At 36.6% G+C, this 20,241-nt stretch overlaps 1 protein-coding gene across 1 annotated transcript in view; it reads right to left on the bottom strand.

Moving 5' to 3' along the window:
• The window catches only part of LOC307065264 (myeloid cell nuclear differentiation antigen-like), a gene marked incomplete at both ends in the record, with an annotated part of 68,708 nt that overhangs the window by 28,693 nt on the left and 19,774 nt on the right, over positions 1-20,241 (bottom strand). The window contains 2 exon segments of the mRNA XM_079722096.1: positions 1,434-1,574; positions 1,576-1,814. Coding sequence (XP_079578222.1) covers positions 1,434-1,574; positions 1,576-1,814 — 380 coding nt within the window.

Genomic DNA, 20,241 nt, shown 5'->3' with positions numbered 1-20,241 from the left:
TATCTGGCAATTCTAGAACAGTGAGTTTTCTTCCTATTTTCTACTGCTTCCACCTTAAGGGCAGCTTTGTTTCCTTAAAACAACTGGAATCAGGGGAATCAGAAATCCCTGATGGGGCTTCCCTGGTGGCGCAGTGGTTGAGAGTCTGCCTGCCGACGCAGGGGACACGGGTTCGTGCCCCGGTCTGGGAAGATCCCACATGCCGCGAAGCGGCTGGGCCCGTGAGCCATGGCCACTGAGCCTGCGCGTCCAGAGCCTGTGCTCCGCAACGGGAGAGGCCACAGCAGTGAGAGGTCCGTGTACCACCAAAAAAAAAAAAAAAAAAAAAAAAGAAATCCCTGATGGACAGTTTTGGCTCCTCTCTTTATACAGAAATGAATGAACATTGACTATAACTTTTCATTTAATATGTTATTAAAAATCTATGTAACAGGTTAGGCTCTGGTAACTCACTAATTTTTTCCCCTACCTTCTCCATTTACTCACTCTTCTCCAATATCTTATTTCCATTGATGTAGGTCTCACAGTTCACACTCTATATGTCTCACTCATGTAAGCTATGACTCATCAATTCTATAATTGCATTTATAGGCATGATCTCAAAGATAGTGTAAGAAAGTAATGGAGGTAAATTAAGGGGCTATCTTAGGAGACACTTATGCAGGTTTATGAAGCAGTCAATTATATAAGATGTAAGGTGAGTTCATAGAAGTCTGTAAATTTTAGGGGCGATTTAAGGTATCATACTCTCTAGTACCCTGAATTTGGAAATTGACATATCACTTAAACTCTCTATGCCTCTTGTTTTATAAATAAGGGAATTAGATTACCATATTTTCCAAATACCATGCAATACAGTATTTCTTCAATTAGTTGTTCATGAATAACTGGTTAAATGAGTGAATAGTCTAGAGGAGACAGCATTGAATTGTTATATCATTTGCCTAACTGTTGAATGTATATGCATTCAGGAGAATACAAACCAATCTCTTTATTACTCTGGATGCATGTCACAACTGGAATTCAATCTGAGTAAGGCAATCCATTCTTAAAAGTAAAAAGAAAGTAACGAATTTGCAGTGGAGTTCTGAGATAAAATTATTAGAATGTGCATATTGATTTATACCCTGCATAGTCCTTGTTCATGGTGTCTGAGAACAGGTAATTATAACTGGAGAAATGACAAGGTTTCTTGGTGAATCTTTTCAAGTACTTGCTTGGAGGTATCTTGGGTAGAAGAATGCTAACAGGCCACCCAATCCCATATCTTGTTATGTGGCAGACTTGACCACCTATCTCTAGTCAAGAAAGAGAACTGAGAACTGAGTTACAATATTCAGTCAGTAAGCAGAGCTTGGTAAGTGAAGACATTCAATTTCAGGCACTGATCGAGAAAATGAAAAACAATTTTAAGAGATTATCTGATATAACACAAACAACCCATACATAAATGTTCCTGAAGCTTGCTTGCAAAGACTACCCACCTTGGGAGTTTCTTTTGCTCTTTTGACAATGCTGTTTGGAACTTCACACTTTTGATCAAGACCAACTTCAGACACAGATGATGCTTTTTTTTATCTCCAGGATTCCTCTGCATTCAAAGTAATCTGATATGGTAATGGCCTTCTGCTTTGTGAATTTCTCTTTAAGGTTGGTATTAAAAACCTTCACTTGGAAAAACTGACTTGCAGTAATCACTGTAGCATGAAACATTGTGTTTTTCCCCCCTTCTGGTGACTCATATTCAAATGGCTCTGCTGCTTTCAGTACTATCACTGTCATTGGGCCCTTTTGCAGAACACTTCTCCTGGCAGCTACTTTATTTTAGACCTGTGTTTTCTGGTTCTTTCTTGGATGGAAACAGGAAAATAAACTTACAAGTTTGAGCAAGAAATACAAAGTCTCTTTCTCTGAGTGAAACCTCAATCATAACATTGGGCCACACAACCTTCCTAGATATTTGGACCTGGAGTCAGGCTAGAAAGGAAGTACTTAATGGAAAGGAAACAGTAATGAACTGGTAATGCTTAGTATAAGGTAGCAGACAACAGAAATAGAAGTTAGACCATCCATTATAAACAGAATAATCTTTCTGAATTAAAGCATGATCCTCAGCAAGAGCAACACAGAGCCATGGAGGATGAGAACATTGTCATGAAACATTTGAGGGATAGATTAAAATATAATAATAAATTCAAATATGTCCTCTACTCACTTAAACAACTAAAGAAAATAAAAAGAGTGAAAAATAACTAAGATAGCATTGCAAATAGAGAATGGTGCCTACTTCAAACCACAAACATTAAGGGTTTTCAAGCATCACTAGAGAACCTGGGACCATTTTGAGGATTCAAAATATTGCCTCTTCCGAAGAAATAATAGTCTGCTACAAGTAGTGAGAAAGACATGTAGTGGCTCAGAATTCCCTATTCTAAACTGGCTCAAATAAAAGATATCTGATTAGAAACATGTCCTCCTTGGTGTATCCACAGTATTTCTCAGTGGCTTGGATGCTAACAGAAAAACAGAGGACAAGTTTGTTTACCTCTATCTCCTCTCTCCACAGTGGCCTGATTTGATTGAGCTGCAGCAGAATACTTTCATAATGGGAAAGTTGCCTGGTCTGTAATAGGAAGTATGGGAGGCAAGCGGTGTGTGTGTGTGTGTGTGTGTGTGTGTGTGTGTGTGTGTGTGTGTGTGTGTGTGTGTGTGATGTATTCATGAAAGATGGAGCCAAGCTATCTACCTCCACAGACCAGAAGTTCTTAGAGTGGTCTGACCTGGAATACTACACATGGTGATCACCTGTAAATGATTGGACTTTACCTGGATATGGCTTCTCATCAATGTGACCAATTTACCATGACAAAGGAAACACCTTTGCCAAAGCAAGTTAATCAGTAACAATAGTTATATACAGACTAACAATAGTCACTGTGAAATGCACCTGTTACTGACTTGAGGAAAACTTGGAAAAGAGAAACAGGAAATGTGTACCTCAGGTAGGTGAGTGGAGGATGGAGTTGATGATCAGGCCTGGGGAGGTGGAGGAAGGCCCACGGTTGTGGGTGTGTTGGTTACTGAAGGGTACAGAGATTGAATCTGCTCCTGAGATGCCTTATTCCTTTTTGTTCCAGTCTGTTCTTCAGTTTGTTTTTTTTCTTTTCTGAAAGTAGTTTAATTTCTCTGTTAATGGTTTTCAGTATTAAAAGAAGCAGAACATGGGCTTCCCTGGTGGCGCAGTGGTTGAAAGTCCGCCTGCCAATGCAGGGGACACGGGTTCGTGCCCCAGTCTGGGAAGATCCCACATGCCGCGGAGCGGCTGGGCCCGTGAGCCATGGCCGCTGAGCTTGCACGTCTGGAGCCTGTGCTCTGCAACGGGAGAGGCCACAACAGTGAGAGGCCCGCGTACCGCAAAAACAAAACAAAACAAAAAACAAAAAAACTTTTTTATCCAGCAGACTTAGATGTGGATCAATAGATACCAAAGCCCCTTAATCAAGGCTCTTACTTCAAAAGGAAAAGGAAAGTCACTAGCTACTTATTCCTCCTTTTCTGTTCACACAGTGGCAGTGGCAGATCTTGGTTAGAAGCATCTATCACTACCAATACTTGACTGTACTTCCTGGATGGAGAAAAATTGCCTGTGAAGTTGCCTCTAGTTTCAATACTATGTGAAATATTTATATATTTATTAATAGTTGACATACCAGAGGCATAAAATCATTATTTACATGTAATTTCTTCCTACAGTATTTGGAAATAAATTTTGCCCTTGTTATCCTCTTGCCTATGACAAAGATCCACTACTTCTATGATTCACTTGCATGATTACACTTGCCTTTCAGAATTATTCACAGAGTCACAAGTGAGTAATGGGCTTATATCATCACTGCAATGAATCCTTCAAATTCTGGAAGAGCAATGAGCTTCTAGAAGGTTGAGGATTTAATAAATATTTTTTTCTACATTTTTCCCCTATAGTACAATGGAAATAAGTTGAAAAATAATCCTGAGATGTCAAATAAATGAAACCAATCAGTAGATAATATTGTGGTAGCCCACTATCTGATCTGTAAGAAGGATGAGACCATGAAATGAAAAATGATCCCAAAGACCTGGTACATTTAGTAGATGAGTTGAGGTCTCCTGAAGGGAGAATAAAACTGATTGAGTTAATTCAAACTAGGTTTGTGGAGTAGAGAGTTGAAATCTAGATTAAAACTTTTTTAAAATCTGAATATGCAGGAGTAAGTCAGGGAAAATCAAGGAGGATTTGGCAAGAGCACCACAATAACCAGTAGGTTTTCATGCATTTCCATTACAGACTTTAGTGCTGCTTATGTGGATGTGTTGTGCTGTCTAAATGTAAAGCAGAGAGAGGGACTTTAGGCACTTCAGAGGGTCCCAACCCACAGAGCAGGAGACAGAGGACACATGACAGGAACGACCATGAGTCAGGACATTTTCTTCTCCTGTTACTAGAAACTCTTCAGTTGTTTCTGCAGCAGAAATGAAAGCATATGCAAGCCCCAGTGTCCTCACTTGTTGAAGTAAAAGGCTGACTCAAGAGTTAATGATCATTCACCTCCTAGAGTAATGGAACTAAAAACAAAAAACAAAAAAAAAGAAACAAATGGGACCTAATAAAACTTAAAAGCTTTTGCACAGCAAAGGAAACCATAAACAAGATGAAAAGACAACCCTCAGAATGGGAGAAAATATTTGCCAACGAAGCAACTGACCAAGGATCAATCTCCAAAATATACAAGCAGCTCATGCAGCTCAATATCAAAAAAACAAACAACCCAATCCAAAAATGGGCTGAAGACCTAAATAGACATTTCTCCAAAGAAGACATACAGATTGTCAACAAACACATGAAAAGATGCTCAACATCTTTAATCATTAGAGAAATGCAAATCAAAACCACAATGAGGTATCACCTCACACCAGTCAGAATGGCCATCATTGAAAAAACTAGAAACATAAATGCTGGTGAGTGTGTGGAGAAAAGGGAACCCTCCTATACTGTTGGTGGGAGTGTAAATTGATACAACCACTATGGAGAACAGTATGGAGGTTCCTTAAAATATAAAAAATAGAACTACTATATGACCCAGCAATCCCACTACTGGGCATATACCCTGAGAAAACCATAATTCAAAAAGAGTCATGTACCACAATGTTCATTGCAGCTCTATTTACAATAACCAGGACATAGAAGCAACCTAAATGTTCATCAACAGAGGAATGGATAAAGAAGATGTGGTACATATATACAATGGAATATTACTCAGCCATAAAAAGGAACAAAATTGAGTTATTTGTAGTAGGTGGATGGACATAGAGTCTGTCATACAGAGTGAAGTAAGTAAGAAAGAGAAAAACAAATACTGTATGTTAATGCATATATATGAAATCTAGAAAAATGGTACTGATGGACCTAGTGGCAGGGCAGGAATAAAGACACAGACATACAGACAGACTTGAGGATGCAGTGGGGGAAGGGGAGGCTGGGACAATGTGAGAGAGAAACATTGACATATATATATACTACCAAATGAAAAGTGGATAGCTAGTGGGAAACTGCTGCATAGAACAGGAAGATCAGCTCGGTGCCTTGTGAAGACCTAGGGGGGTGGGATAGAGAGGGTGGGAGGGAGGCGCAAGAGAGAAAGGATATGGGAATATATGTATACATATAGCTGATTCACTTTGTTGAACAGCAGAAACTAGCACAACATTGTAAAGCAATTATACTCCAATAAAAATGTAAAAAAAAAACAAAAAACAAAAACTCTCTACCATAAAAGAAAAAATGTTAATGATCAGGAAATGTGAAGATGTAGAAATAAAGAATAGCTATTGGGCTTGACAACTGGTAGCAATTTAGACTATAAATCCACCACACAGCAGAATCACCAAACTCCCAGTTCCCTGAAAGATATAGATAAAGGCCTGACACACATTCCTAAGTTGTTTTTACAGGGAGCAGAAACCCTCCAGATGAAAACTGCTGACCACAAGAACATAGACTCTAGACTGGTTGAAACCAGAAAGGTGATGCTTAAAACTTCACCTTGATTCCAACCAGTCTGAGAATTTTCCAAGAGCTGATCATACCCTGCTCCTTAAACACTATAAAACTCCTTACTACCCCCTTCAGGGTGGGTCACACAGTCTTGAGGGCATTAGTCCACTGTGGTCCCCTTTGCCTGACAAAGAAATAAAAGCTACTCTTTTCTACTTCAAGCAAAATTCTGTCTCTGTGTTTCTATTTGGCACCAGTGAACAGGGACTGAGTTTCAGCAACAGAAATCACACACATTATTGGCCCAAATAAGAGGAAGTCAGAACAACGCTCTTAAATCCATACTGTGCAGTTGAAATTTTAAAAGATGGACCAAAGAAGTGGGGGAAAAAATGTGACCTTTTTCTGATTCTTAGTGGCCAAGTGGTTGATGGTTAGGGCCATCATAGAGATACAAAGTGATTTGTCAGGCTCTCAACACTTCTAGAGGATCTGTGTTTTTCTAGAATGTGCAACGCTTCATTGTTATAATGAGATGAGCTAAATGGGAAATGAGCTAAGTGGGAAATGAGAGAACTCTTAATATGGGAAAAAACGCCTGGAAAAACCTGTGTGACCTCCTATCATCTCAAGTATTATTACAGAAGATCACTCAAATTCCTCAGTGTAGAGTCCCCACCAGGTCGATGCCGTATGTCTAGCAGATACCAGAAGCCTTCTAAGAAGACGTGTCAGAGCAAGCAGAAGAGTAATTGCACCAAGAAATAACATGCAACTCAAAATTCCATATTAGACCTTGGGATAAAGATACACCTGAAAGGTCTGTAGTTTCAGAGAAGAAAATGGAAGGGAAAAGGGTGTTGGGTATAGTAAGTCAAAACTCTTTAGCTCTTATGCCTAAGCACCAGAACAAAACCTATTAGTGTGTGAGCCTGAGCTGGCCAAGTTGATTTATGTATTTACCAAGTTATCAACCACTTAAGTTAATCTTTTATAAGAACCAACATTTGGCTCTATTAATTTTCTTTATGATCTTTCTGTTTTATTGTTTTTCTGTTTACTGTTTGTTTTGTCTGTTTACTTGTGTTTCACAATACACAAAGTAAATTTGTGTATTGATTTCTGCTTATAGCTTTACTTCCTTATACTGTTGTTTTCTTCGCTCTCTTTTTTTTTCTAGTGTTGTAAGATGCAAATTTATATCAATTACATTACTACTTTTTCTTTTTTAATATAAACACTTAAAGTAAAAATATGTTTCCTCTAAGTATTACTTTTGCTTTGTTCCCTTAGGTTTTGTGGGATGTACTTTACTGTCCCTAGTAAACTTTGACATGTATTTACTAATGGCTTATTTTAAAATGTATTATATAATTTTGAGATATCTTATTGCTGATTTCTGATTTAACCCTGTGTGGTCATGAAATATACTCTAAGATTTCAGACATGAATTTTACTGAGACACTGTAAGTCCCTGCGTTTTATTTCACTTTGGCACACTTGAAAAGAACATGTAGACTCCACTTATTTTAATGGTGTTAAGTTAGATCATATTTTATGGAAATTAGATCATATTAGTTACATGTGGTATTAAATTTTTCTGATATTTTTCTTCTTGTCTATCAATTATTGAATCAGAGATTTTAAATATCTAACTATGATTGTTGATTTGATTTTGCTATTGGTTCTTGTTTTATAATTTTGAAATTCTGTAATTAGGTGCATTTAGGGAATTGTTATGACTTTCTGGTAGATTGGTCAAGATATTTCCCAAGTGCTTTGTTTTTGGTCAGAGCTTGACTTTTCTCTGACTCATGTCATGGCTTGATTTTAGGCTTTATCAAGGCAGATCTGTGTAAATCCCAAGATGTTCCCCTATCCTCATGAACTGGTGTGACTCAGACTCTGACTCATGTCAGATGGGTTTTAGGCTTTGTTAGAGTGGGTTATATAATAGTCCCTACACTAGTGCTTGGCCCTTCCTTCTGAGGTTCAATCTTTCTGTGGTCAACCTGGATGGCAAAGGTGGCAAATACATATATCTCTATTTTAGAATTCTCTGATGTCCCTCAGCATTGTGTGCAGTACCTGTATTTTTCTATTCCAACTTTACTGAGATATAATTGACATATAACACTGTAGAAATTTAAGATGTACGATGTGTTGATTTGATACACGTATATATTGCAAAATGATTGCATATCCTTAGGTAATACCTCCATCATGTCACATAATTGTCATTATTTTCTTGTGATGAGAACATTTGAGATCTACTCTCTTAACTTTCAAATATATGATACATTATTTTAACTGTTATCACAATACTGTGCATTAGAACCCTAGAACTTATTCATCGTATATGTGGAAGTTTGTACCGTTTAGCCAATATTTTCCCATTTCCCCCACCACCTCAGTCCCTGGCAATCACCAGCTTATTCTCTGTTTCTATGAGTTTAAAAATTTTAGATTTCATATATAAGTGAGATCATCCAGTGTTTGTCTTTCTCTGTCTGACTTATGTCACTTAGCATAATGCCTTATAGTTCCATTTGTGTTTCTGCAAATGGCAAAATTTCATTGATTTTTAAGGCTGGGTAATATTCAATCATCATATATATATATATATATATATATATATATATATATATATATATATATATATATATATATCACATCTTCTCTATCCATTCATCTATTTACCTCTTTTATGTTGTATATTTGTTAATATAGTAGCTATAGTAGTTACTTTTTACTACTCTTGTCTTTTAACATTTATACTATAAGACACCATATTACAGTTAAGATACGACCATATTACAGTATTTGAGTAGTCTGCTTTTGACTAAATGTCTCCTTTTTCCAGTGTGTTGTGTATTTTCATGTTACTAATTAGCATCCTTTAAATATAGCTTGAAGAACTCCTTCAATCTTTCTTGTAAGGCAGGTCTAGTGTTGACAAATTCCTTTAGATTTTGTTTGTCTGGAAAGTCTTTATTTCTCCTTCATTTTTAAAATAATGTGTTTAAATTTTTTTTAACTTATTATGTTTTACAGTAGGTCCTTTGTTATTTATTTTAAATAGAGCAGTGTGTACATGTCAATCCCAAACTCCCAGTCTATCCCTCCCCTTCCCCCTTCCACCCTGGTAACCATAAATTCATTCTCTAAGTCTGTGAGTCTGTTTCTGTTTTGTAGATAAGTTCATTTGTATCATTTAAAAAATATTCTGCATGTAAGTGATATCATATGATATTTGTCTTTCTCTGTCTGACTTACTTCACTTAGTATGGTAATCTCCAGGTCCATCCATGTTGCTGAAAAAGACATTATTTCATTTTTTTATGACTGAATAATATTCCATTGTATATATATATAACACATCTTTATTCATCTCTTGATGGACATTTAGATTGCTTCCATTTCTTGGCTATTGTAAACAGTGCTGCAATGAATACTGGGGTGCATGTTTACTTTCAAACCAAGTTTTTCTCCAGATATATGCCCAAGAGTGGGAGGGCTGGATCATGTAATAGCTCTATTTTTAGTTTTTTAAGGAACCTCCATACTGTTCTCCATAGTGGCTGTACCAATTTACATTCCCACCAACAGTGCAAGAGGGTTCCCTTTTCTCCACACCCTCTTCAGCATTTATTGTTTGTAGATTTTTTGATGATGGCCATTCTGACTGGTGTGAAGTGATACCTCATTGTATAGTCTTGATTTCCATTTCTCTAATAATAAGCAGTGTTGAACATCTTTTCATGTACCTCTTGGCCAACTCTATGTCTTTGGAGAAATGTCTATTTAGGTCTTCTGCCCATTTTTTGATGGGGTTGTTTGTCTTTATGGTATTGAGCTGCTTGAGCTGTTCATAAATTTTAGAGACTAATCTTTTTTCAGTCTCATCATTTGCAAATATTTTCTCCCATTCTGTGGGTTGTTTTTTTTTTTTGTTTATGGTTTCCATTGCTGTGCAAAAGCTTTTGAGTTTAATTAGGTCCCATTTGTTTATTTTTGTTTTTATTTCCATTACTCTGGGAGATGGATTGAAAAAGATATTGATGCAATTTATGTCATATAGATTGTTCTGCCTATGTTTTCTTCTAAGAGTTTTATAGTATCTGGTCTTACATTTAGGTCTTTAATCCATTTTGAGTTTATTTATGTGTGTGTGTGTGTGTGTATGTGTGTGTGTGTTTACACATCTTTATTGGAGTATAATTGCTTTACAATGTTGTGTTAGTTTCTGCTGTATAAAAATGTGAATCAGCTATATGTATACATATATCCCCATATCCCCTCCCTCCCACGCTCCCTATCTCACTGCTCTAGGTGGTCACAAATCACTGAGCTGATCTCCCTGTGTGATACAGCTGCTTCCCATTAGCTAGCTATTTTACATTTGATAGTGTATATATTTCATTTATACTGTCTCACTTTGTCCCAGCTTACCCTTCCCCCTCACCGTGTCCTCAAGTCCATTCTCTATGTCTGTGTCTTTATTCCTGTCCTGTCCCTAGGTTCATCAGAACCATTTTTTTTTTTAGATTCCATATATATGTGTTAATGTACAGTATTTATTTTCCTCCTTCTGACTTACTTCACTCTGTATCACAGCCTCTAGGTGTGTGGTTTTAAAGATCATACTAATTTTATTTTTTTACATGTAGCTGTCCAGTTTTCCTAGCACCATTTATTGAAGTGACTGTCTTTCCTCTGCTGAATAGTCTTGCCTTCTTTGTTGCAGATTAATTGACCATAGATGTGTGGGTTCATTTCTGGGCTTTCTATCTTGTTCCATTCATCCTAATTTCTGTTTCTGTGTCAGTGCCATACTGTTTTTTGATGACTGTAGCTTTGTAGTGTAGCCTGAAGTCAGGGAGCCTGATTCCTTCCGCTCAATTTTTCTTTCTCATTGTTTTTGTGTCTCCATACAAATTTTAAGATTGTTTGCTCTAATTCTGTGAAAAATGTCATTGGTAGTTTGATAGGGGCTGCACTGAATCTGTAGATTGCCTTGGATAGTATAGTCATTTTCACAATACTGATTCTTTCAATCCAAGAACATGGTATATTTTTCCATCTGTGTCATCTTCGATTTCTTTCATCAGCATCTTATAGTTTTCGGGATATAGGTCTTTTATCACCTTAGGTAGGTTTATTCCTAGGAATTTTATTCTTTTTGATGCTATGGAAATGTAATTGTTTAATTTCTCTTTCTGGTCTTTTGTTGTTAGTGTATAGAAATGCAGCAAATGTCTGTATATTAATTTTGTATCCTGTTACAATATTTTACTGAATTCATTGATGAGCTCTAGTAATTTTCTGGTAGCATCTATAGAATTTTCTATGTATAGTATCATGTAGTCTGTTAACAATGACAGTTTTACTTACTCTTTTCCAATGTGGACTTCTTTTATTTCCTTTTCTTCTCTGATTGCTGTGGCTAGGACTTCCAAAACTATGTTGAATAAAAGTGATAAGAGTGGACATCCTTGTCTTGCTCCTGATCTTAGAGGAAATGTTTTCATCTTTTCACCATTGAGTATTATGTTAGCTGTAGGTTTGTCATATATGGCCTTCTATGCCAACTTCCTGGAGAGTTTTTATCATAAATGGGTGTTGAATTTTGTCAAAAGCTTTTTCTGCATCTATTGAGTTGATCATATGGTTTTTATTCTTCAGTTTATTAATGTGGTGTATCACACTGACTGATTTGTGGATATTGAAAAATCCTTGGATCCCTGGGATAAATCCCACTTGATCATGGTGTATGATCCTTTTAATGTATTGTTGGATTTGGATTGCTAGTATTTTGTTGAGGATTTTTGCGTCTGTGTTCATCAGTGATATTTGCTTGGAATTTTCTCTTTTTTGTGGTATCATTGTCTGGTTTTGTTATCAGGATGGTGGTCTCATAGAATAAGTTTGGGAATATTCCTTCCTCTGTAATTTTTTGGATTAGTTTCACAAGGAGAGGTGTTAACTCTTCTCTAAACGTTTGGTAGAATTCCCCTGTGAAGCCATCTGGTCCAGGATGCTTGTTTTTTGGGAGTTTTTTAATCACCCTTTCAAATTCAGTACTTGTGGTTGGTCTGTTCATGTTTTCTATTTCTTCCTGGTTTTGTCTTGGGAGATCGTACCTTTCTAAGAATTTGTCCATTTCTTCCAGGTTGTCCAATTTATTGACATATAGTTGCTTGTAGTAGTCTCTTATGATACTTGATCCTTTGTATTTCTGTGCTGCTGTTGTAATTTCTCCTTTTTCATTTCTGATTTTATTGATTTGAGCTCTCTCCCTTTTTTCCCAATGAATCTGGCTAAATGTTTATCAATTTTGTTTATCTTTTCAAAGAACCAGCTTTTAATTTCATTGATCGCTTCTATTTTTTCTTCATTTCTATTTCACTTATTTCTGCTCTGACCTTTATGATTTCTTTCTTTCTGCTAACTTTGGGTTTTGTTTGTTCTTCTCTCTCTAGTTGCTTTATGTGTAAGTTTAGGTTGTTTATTTGAGATTTTCCTTGTTTCCTGAGGTAATATTTTATTGCTATAAACTTCCCTCTTAGAACTGCTTTTGCAGCGTCCTATAGGTTTGGATTGTTGTGCTTTAATTTCCATTTGTCTCAAGGTATTTTTTGATTTCCCCTTTGATTTCTTCAGTGATCCATTTGTTCTTTAGTAGCATTTTGTTTAACCTCCATGAGGTGTTTTTTTTTTTTTTTTTTTTTTTTTTTTTACCTGTAATTGATTTCTAATCTCATAGTGTGGTGGTCAGAAAAGATGCTTGATATGATTTCAGTTTTCTTAAATTTACCAAGGCTTGCTTTGTGGCTCAGCATATGGTCAATCCTGGAGGATGTTCCATGTGCACATGAGAAGAATATGTATTCTGATGCTTTGGAATGGAATGCTCTGTAAATATCAGTTAAGTCCATCTGGTCTAATGTGTCATTTAAGACCTGTATTTCTTTATTGATCTTCTCTCTGGATGATCCATTCTTTGATGAAAGTGGGGTGTTAAAATCCCCCACTATTATTGTGTTACTGCTGATTTCTCCCTTTATGACTGTCAGTATTTGCCTTATATATTGAGGTCCTCTTATGTTGGGTGTATATATATTTACAATAGTTATATCTTCTTGGATTGGTCCCTTCATCATTATGTAGTGTCCTTCATTGTTTCTTGTAACAGTCTTTATTTTAAAGTCTATTTTGTCTGATATGAGTATTGCTACTCCAGCTTTATTTTTATTTCCATTTGCATGGAATATCTTTTTTCTTCTTCTCACTTTCAGTGTGTATGTGTCCATAGATCAGAATTGGGTCTCTTGTACACAGCATATATGGGTCTTGTTTTTGTATTCATTCAGCCAGTCTATGACTTTTGGTCGAAGCATTTAATCTATTTACATTTAAGGTAATTATCTATATTCCTGTTCTTATTGCCATTTTGTTACTTGTTTTGGATTTATTTTTTTAGGTGTTTTTTCTTCCCTCACTCTTTTGTTATCTCCTTTTGTGATTTGATGACTGACTTTAGTGTTGTGTTTCGATTCATTTTTCTTTTTTTGTGTGTATCTATCGTAGATTTTCATTTTATGGTTACCATGAGATTTTGATATAGCAGTCTCTATATAAACAAGATTGTTTTAAGTTGCTGTCTTTTAATTTCAAATGCAATTCCAATATCCTACATTTGTGATCTCCCCTTTTCACAATTGTTAGTTTTGGTATCATATTTGTCTGTGGATAATTTCCTACCTTTACTGTCTGTTTCCCTTTACCAGTGAGCTTTTCCATGTGTAATTTTGTTTCTAGTTGTGGCCTTTTCTTTTCTGCTTAGAGAAGGTCCTTTAGCATTTGTTGCAAAGCTGGTCTAGTGGTGCTGAGTTCTCTTAGCTTTTGCTTGTTTGTAAAGCTTTTGATTTTTCTGTCAAAACTGAATGAGAGCCTTGCTGGGTAGAGTATTCTTGGTTGTAGGTTATTCCCTTTCATCACTTTAAATATATTGTGCCACTCCCTTCTGGCCTGAAGAGTTTCTGCTGAGAAATCAGCTGATAACCTTATGGGAGTTCCCTTGCATGTTATTTGTTCCTTTTCCCTTGTTGCTTGTAATACTTTGTCTTTGTCTTTAATTTTTGTCAATTTGATTACTATGTGTCTTAGCATGTTCCTCCTTGGATTTATTCTGCCTGGGACTTTCTGCACTTCCTGGACTTGGGTGGCTATTTCCTTTCCCATGTTAGGAAAGTTTTCGACTATAATCTCTTCAAATATTTTCACAGATCCTTTCCTTTTCTCTTCTTCTTGGACCCCTATAATTCAAATAGTGGGACATTTAATTTTTGTCCCAGAGGTCTCTGAGACTGTCCTCATTTCTTTTCATTCTTTTTCTTTATTCTGTTCAGTGGCAGTGATTTCTACCATTCTGTCTTCCAGGTCACATGTCCATTCTTCTCCCTCAGTTATTCTGTTATTGATTCTTTCTAGGGTATTTTTCATTTCAGTTATTGTATTGTTCACCTCTGTTTTTTTGTTCTTTAGTTCTTTTAGGTCTTTGTTAAACATTTCTTGCATCTTCTCAATCCGTGCCTCCATCTTTTTCCTACATCTTTGATCATCTTTACTATCATTATTCTGAATTCTTTTTCAGGTAGATTGACTACTTCCCCCTCTTTTAGTTGTTCTTGTAGGTTTTTATCTTGCTCCTTTTTCTGCCACAGATTTCTCTGTTTTCTCATTTTGTCTAACTCATTTTGTTTGTGGTCTCCTTTCTGCTGGCTACAGGATCATAGCTCCTTTTGCTTCTGGTGTCTGCCCCTGGTGGGTGAGATGGATATTGAGAAGGGCCTCCTCTTTGCTTTGTGGTTGTCACTGCCCCGTGAGGGGCATACTATGGTCCCTAGTTGTGGAAGTAGAGGCCTCAAGATCTGTTTCTTAACTTTGTTTCTGATCTGCTGTGAAAGGTAGGTGGAATTGGAGAACTTCCATTGGGAGAGAAGCCTCTGATTATTCGTCTTCTGGGGCTGTTCTCCTGTGATTGTGCTCTGTTGCTCCAAAATCTTGGCTCATCTTCACTATCATTATTCTGAATTCTTTTTCCAGAAGATTGCCTATCTCCACTTCACTTAGTTGTTCTTCTGGGATTTTATCTTGTTCCTTCATCTATGACATATTCCTCTGCCACTTCATTTTGTCTTTCTCTGACTGTCGCTTTCATTCTGCAAACTGCAGGACTGTAGTTCTTCTTGCTTCTGCTATCTGCCCTCTGGTGGATGAGGTTAGCTAAGAGGCTTGTGCAGGCTTCCTGATGGGAGGGACTACTGGTGGGTGGAGCTGGGTCTTGCCCCTTTGCTGGGCAGGGCCATGCTTAGTAAGACTTTATGCCACTTGTCTGTTGTTGGGTGGGGCTGTGTTCCTGCTCTGTTTGTTGTTTGGCCTGAGACTTCCCAGCACTGGAACCTATAGGCTGTTGGTTGTGTTAATGGTAGCCATTAAGAGGGCTTCTGCCAATGAGTACCCTCCAGAATTGTTGCTACCTTGTCTTTGTCCTCACAGTGAGCCCCAGCCACTCCCTGTCTCCACAGGAGACCCTCCAATACTAGCAGGTATGTCTGGCCCAGTCTCTTAGGGAGTCACTGCTTTTTTCCCCTCGGTCCTGGTGTACACAGGTCCTTGTGCACACCCTCCAAGAGTGGAATCACTGTTTCCCTCAGTCCTATGTAATTCTTGAGATCAAATCCTGCTGGTCTTCAAATTCAGATTCCCTGGGGATTCCTAGTCCCATTTCTGGACCCCCAGGCTGGGAAGACTGATGTGGGGCTTAGAACTTTCACTCCAGTGGGAGAACATCAGTGGTATAATTGTTTTCCAATGTGTGGATCACACATCTGGCATCTATGGTATTTGATTTTATTATGATTGTGCCTTTCCTACAGTCTCGATGTGGCTTCTTTGATTTTGGATGTAGGGTATCTCTCTTTTTAAGTTCCAACATTTGTTTTGTTTTTTTTTTTTTGATGGTTGTTCAGCAGTTAGTTGTGACTCTAGTGTTCTCATAAGACGAGGTGACTGCATGTTCTTCTACTCCACCATCTTGAGCTTTTGAGGCCTCTCCTTCATTTTTGAAGTATAACTTTTCCAGATAGAGTATTTTTGGTTGGCAATGTTTTTCTTTCAGCACTTTGAATACATCATCCCACTCTCTTGGCCTGTAAGGTTTCTGATGAAAAAATATGAAACACTTCACAAATTTGCATGTCATTCTTGCATAGCAGCCATGTTAATCCTTTTATCATTCAATTTTAGTATACGTGTTGCCAAAATGAGTATCTCTTGTACTGATATTATGTTTCAAACCCCATAGCAGCTATTTTCTTGTAAGTCTCATGTTGTCTCACCCACATCCATACAACCAAAGACTCAGCCAATGAATGCACCACCTCTGTATACCTTCCTTCTCTCCAGAATCTCAGGGAAGTGGAGCTCTGGGTATGTTGGCTCCATTTATTCCTCTCTAACCTCATTTTTCTGTACACTTCTCTACCTACCAAAATTTAATTTGTACAGAGCTCATTAGGCTGTTTCACACTTTTGAGTATTTACATGTGATATTTCCTCTTTTTAGAGTCTCTCAATTTCTTTATTATGCTAAGAATAATACTGTCTACCACAGATTGACTTCTCAAAATGTTCCAGAACTGTAATAAGTAATGTATGTGCATAATCTCATTTAACTCTCAAATAATCTCTCTGAAGTAAGGTGTTCCCCTATTTTAGAGAGATCCATACAAACAATTTCCCCAACATCATGTGACTAGTGAGAAAAACCCAACACTCAAACCAGGTCTGATTTACTCCATGCCCTCACTTTTGAACATCAGGTGACATCACTTCCCTGTTATGTTAATTTCTATAAATCTTTTCTCATTTAACAAAGGTTTAATATACTTTAAAGCTTATATGAATGTGATTTTCTTAATTTATTAAAACAAACTCCACTGGGACTTCCCTAGTGGTCCAGTGGTTAAGACTCTGTGCAGGGTACATGGGTTCAATGCCTGGTCAGGGAACTAAGATCCCATATGCTGTGCTGCATGGCCAAAAAAAAAATTTTTAAATCCCACTTAAAACATGAGTACAATAGAATTGTTTAAATTCTTATGCTTCCTAGTATATGATGTATGTGTAAAACAGGAATCTAGTTTCCCAAAGTCTAAACCAAATTATTTGCCTTTTTGAAAAGCTAACCTCTCTAAAGTAAACTGTCTATCCATTTCCTACCTCAATGAAATTATAAAATTTCAGGTATCAGCTTTGACCTCTGGTCTGTTGTTCTCAGTTGAACCAGGGAAACAAAATTCATCTCCTTCCACACTATATTTATGTTGTGTATATTATCCTTAATTTCAGAGATTGCAGCCTTCCTATTCATTGTTTCTGCAACAGAAGACCCACATACATTTTTACATTTTTTGAGAAAATAGTAACTACCTCTTATAAGGAAAGATGCTTGTGAAAGTATAAATAGAAGATATAGGACAACAATTACAGGTACATGTATCTTAGGCTAAGTCTTCTTACAGAGCCCTCCTTTTAGGAAACCATATTTAAGCTTCTCTTGTACTAGGTAGTTCTTTGCTTGACATTTCTGTAGCAATGAGATATGTTCCTGTTTTCTCCTGCTTCCAACCCCAGGGCAGCTGAGCTTGTTAGAGTACTTGGATACAAAGATATCAAATGTCATGTAAGGGATTTATGTCAGAAAGAGTTGATATCTGCTACAACTATTCATTCAATAAACTATGAAAAATCTGTGTAACATGTATGCTTCTAGTAACTAACTAATTTTTCATTCTATCTCAATATATTGAGTCTTCCCCAATATCTGTTTCTTTCCTGGACTCTGGTTTGCCAGCTAAAATTCTTCAGGATTTTTTGCAAAGCAAGGCTATGTCTCTTCAGTTCTACAATTGAATTTTTAAATAGAGCCTCTCAAAGAGAGTGTAGGAACGTAATAGAGATAAAATTAAGGGACTATCCTAGAAGACAAATATAATGAATTTACAAAGGTTTGGTCATATAAGAAGTTACTTAAGTTCATAGCAACATGTAGATGGTTTAATGGAGTTAAAAACCTTGTTCTAACTAACAAAAGTAGATAGAAATAATGTTTAAATCATATGCATAACTTTTGAATGTATTTTTATACAAGCAAATAGCAAGCAATCAATTTCTTACTCTGATGATGTCCTAACCATAACCCAAGCTTGGATGGGAATTCATTATTCAAATGAGAATAAAGTAATTGGGATTTTATGCTTCTGTTTCTGCATGTAAGGAGCTTGGAAGTCACCACTCCATCCTAACAACAAGTAAAAGGCTGAACAGACTGAAAATCAACAACTCTTCTAGGATCCTAAAGAGATGAGGATACAGGGCAAACTATTGCCCTCAAGACCGGAGAGGCAGAAATACAAAATACAGGGAGTCACAGCTTGCTGGGTGGCAAGTAAGGTTCCCAGGGGTGGCAACTGTTATAAGAACCAGTGCTTGGGTAGAAAAGCCTGAACTATAATTGACCAATTGCTGGATGCTCAGTGTGGACAAATCTGAGAGTTAAAATATCCAGGGGGACCTGGAGGTATTATGTGCCCTGACTTCAGTTTATATTGCAAAGCTACACTAATCAAAACAGTATGGTACTGGCACAAAAAGAGACACATAGATCAAGGAAACAGAATAGAGAGCCAAGAAATAAATCCTTGGTCATTTAATCTGTGACAAAGGGGGCAAGAATGTACAATGGTGAAAAAGTAGCCTCTTTAACAAGTGGTGTTGGGAAAACTGGACAGCTACAAGCAAAAGAATCAGACTGGACTATTTTCTCATGCTATATACAAAAATCAACTCAATATGGATTAAAGACTTAAGTGTAAGACCTGAAACCATAAAAATCCTAGAAGAAAACATAGGAAGTAACCTCATTGACATTGGTCTTAGCAATGTTTTTATGCATCTGACTGGAAAGACAAGGGAAATAAAAGCAAAAATAAACAAATGGGACTACACAACACTAAAATGTTGCTGCACAGTGAAAGAAATCATCATCACAACAAAAAGGCCATGTACTGAGTGGGAGAAAATATTTACAAATCATATAACCAATAAGCAGTTAATATCCCAAATATTTAATGAACTCATACAGCTCAGCAACAACAGAAAAGCAAACAATTTGATTAAAGAACAGGCAAAAATCTGAATGAACATTTTTCAAAAGAAGACACACAGATGGCCATCAGGCATGGGAAAAGTTGTTCCACATCACTAATTATAAGAGAAATGTAAATCAAAACCACAATAACTTATCACTTGACAGTTATTTGTTAGAATAACTATTATCAAAAAGATAAGAGTTAACTAATATTGGAGAGTGTGGGGAGAAAAGGGAAACCTAATACACTGTTGTTGGGTCTGTAAATGGTGCATATACTCTGGAAAACATTGTGAAAATTCCTCAAAAAAAAAAAAAAAAAGAGCAACCACATGACCCAGGTATTCCACTTCTTGGTATAATCCAAAGAACAATCAAAAAGCTAATTTGAAAAGATATATGCAATCCTATGTTCACTGCAGCATTATTTACAAAAGCCAAGATATGAAACAATTTAGGTTTCTAATGATGTATGGATAAAAATAAAAAGATGTGTTATATATACACAGTGGAATTCTACTCAGCCATAAAAAGAATAAAATCCTGCCATTTGTGACAACAAGGATGAATCTTGAAGGTATTATTCTAAGTGAATTACATCAGACTGAAAAAGAGAAATATTGTATGATTTCACTCATATGTGAAATCTAAACGAAAAAACAAAAACAAACATATAAATAAGGAGAAGAGTTTAGTGGTTACCAGAGGGAAAATGAATTGTGAGGTGGGTAAAATTGGGAGTCAACTGTATTGTGATGATGGTAAGTAGACCTGTGGCTGTGATTACTTTGTGGTGGATATAGATTTTGAATTACAATCTGTACAACTGAAACATATAATAAAAAAGTCAACGACAAAGAGAATCTTGATAGCAGCAAGCAAAAAGCAACTTATCAATTACAGAGAGCTTAAATAACATTATCAGCAGATTTCTCAACACAAGTCTTGCAGGACAGATGGTAGTGAGATGATATATTTAAAGTGTTGAAGG

This window comes from Hyperoodon ampullatus (assembly GCF_949752795.1).
Source record: "Hyperoodon ampullatus genome assembly, chromosome: 2".
In the NCBI taxonomy this organism is placed as follows: domain Eukaryota; kingdom Metazoa; phylum Chordata; class Mammalia; order Artiodactyla; family Ziphiidae; genus Hyperoodon; species Hyperoodon ampullatus.
This window is presented reverse-complemented; position numbering and strand designations above follow the sequence as displayed.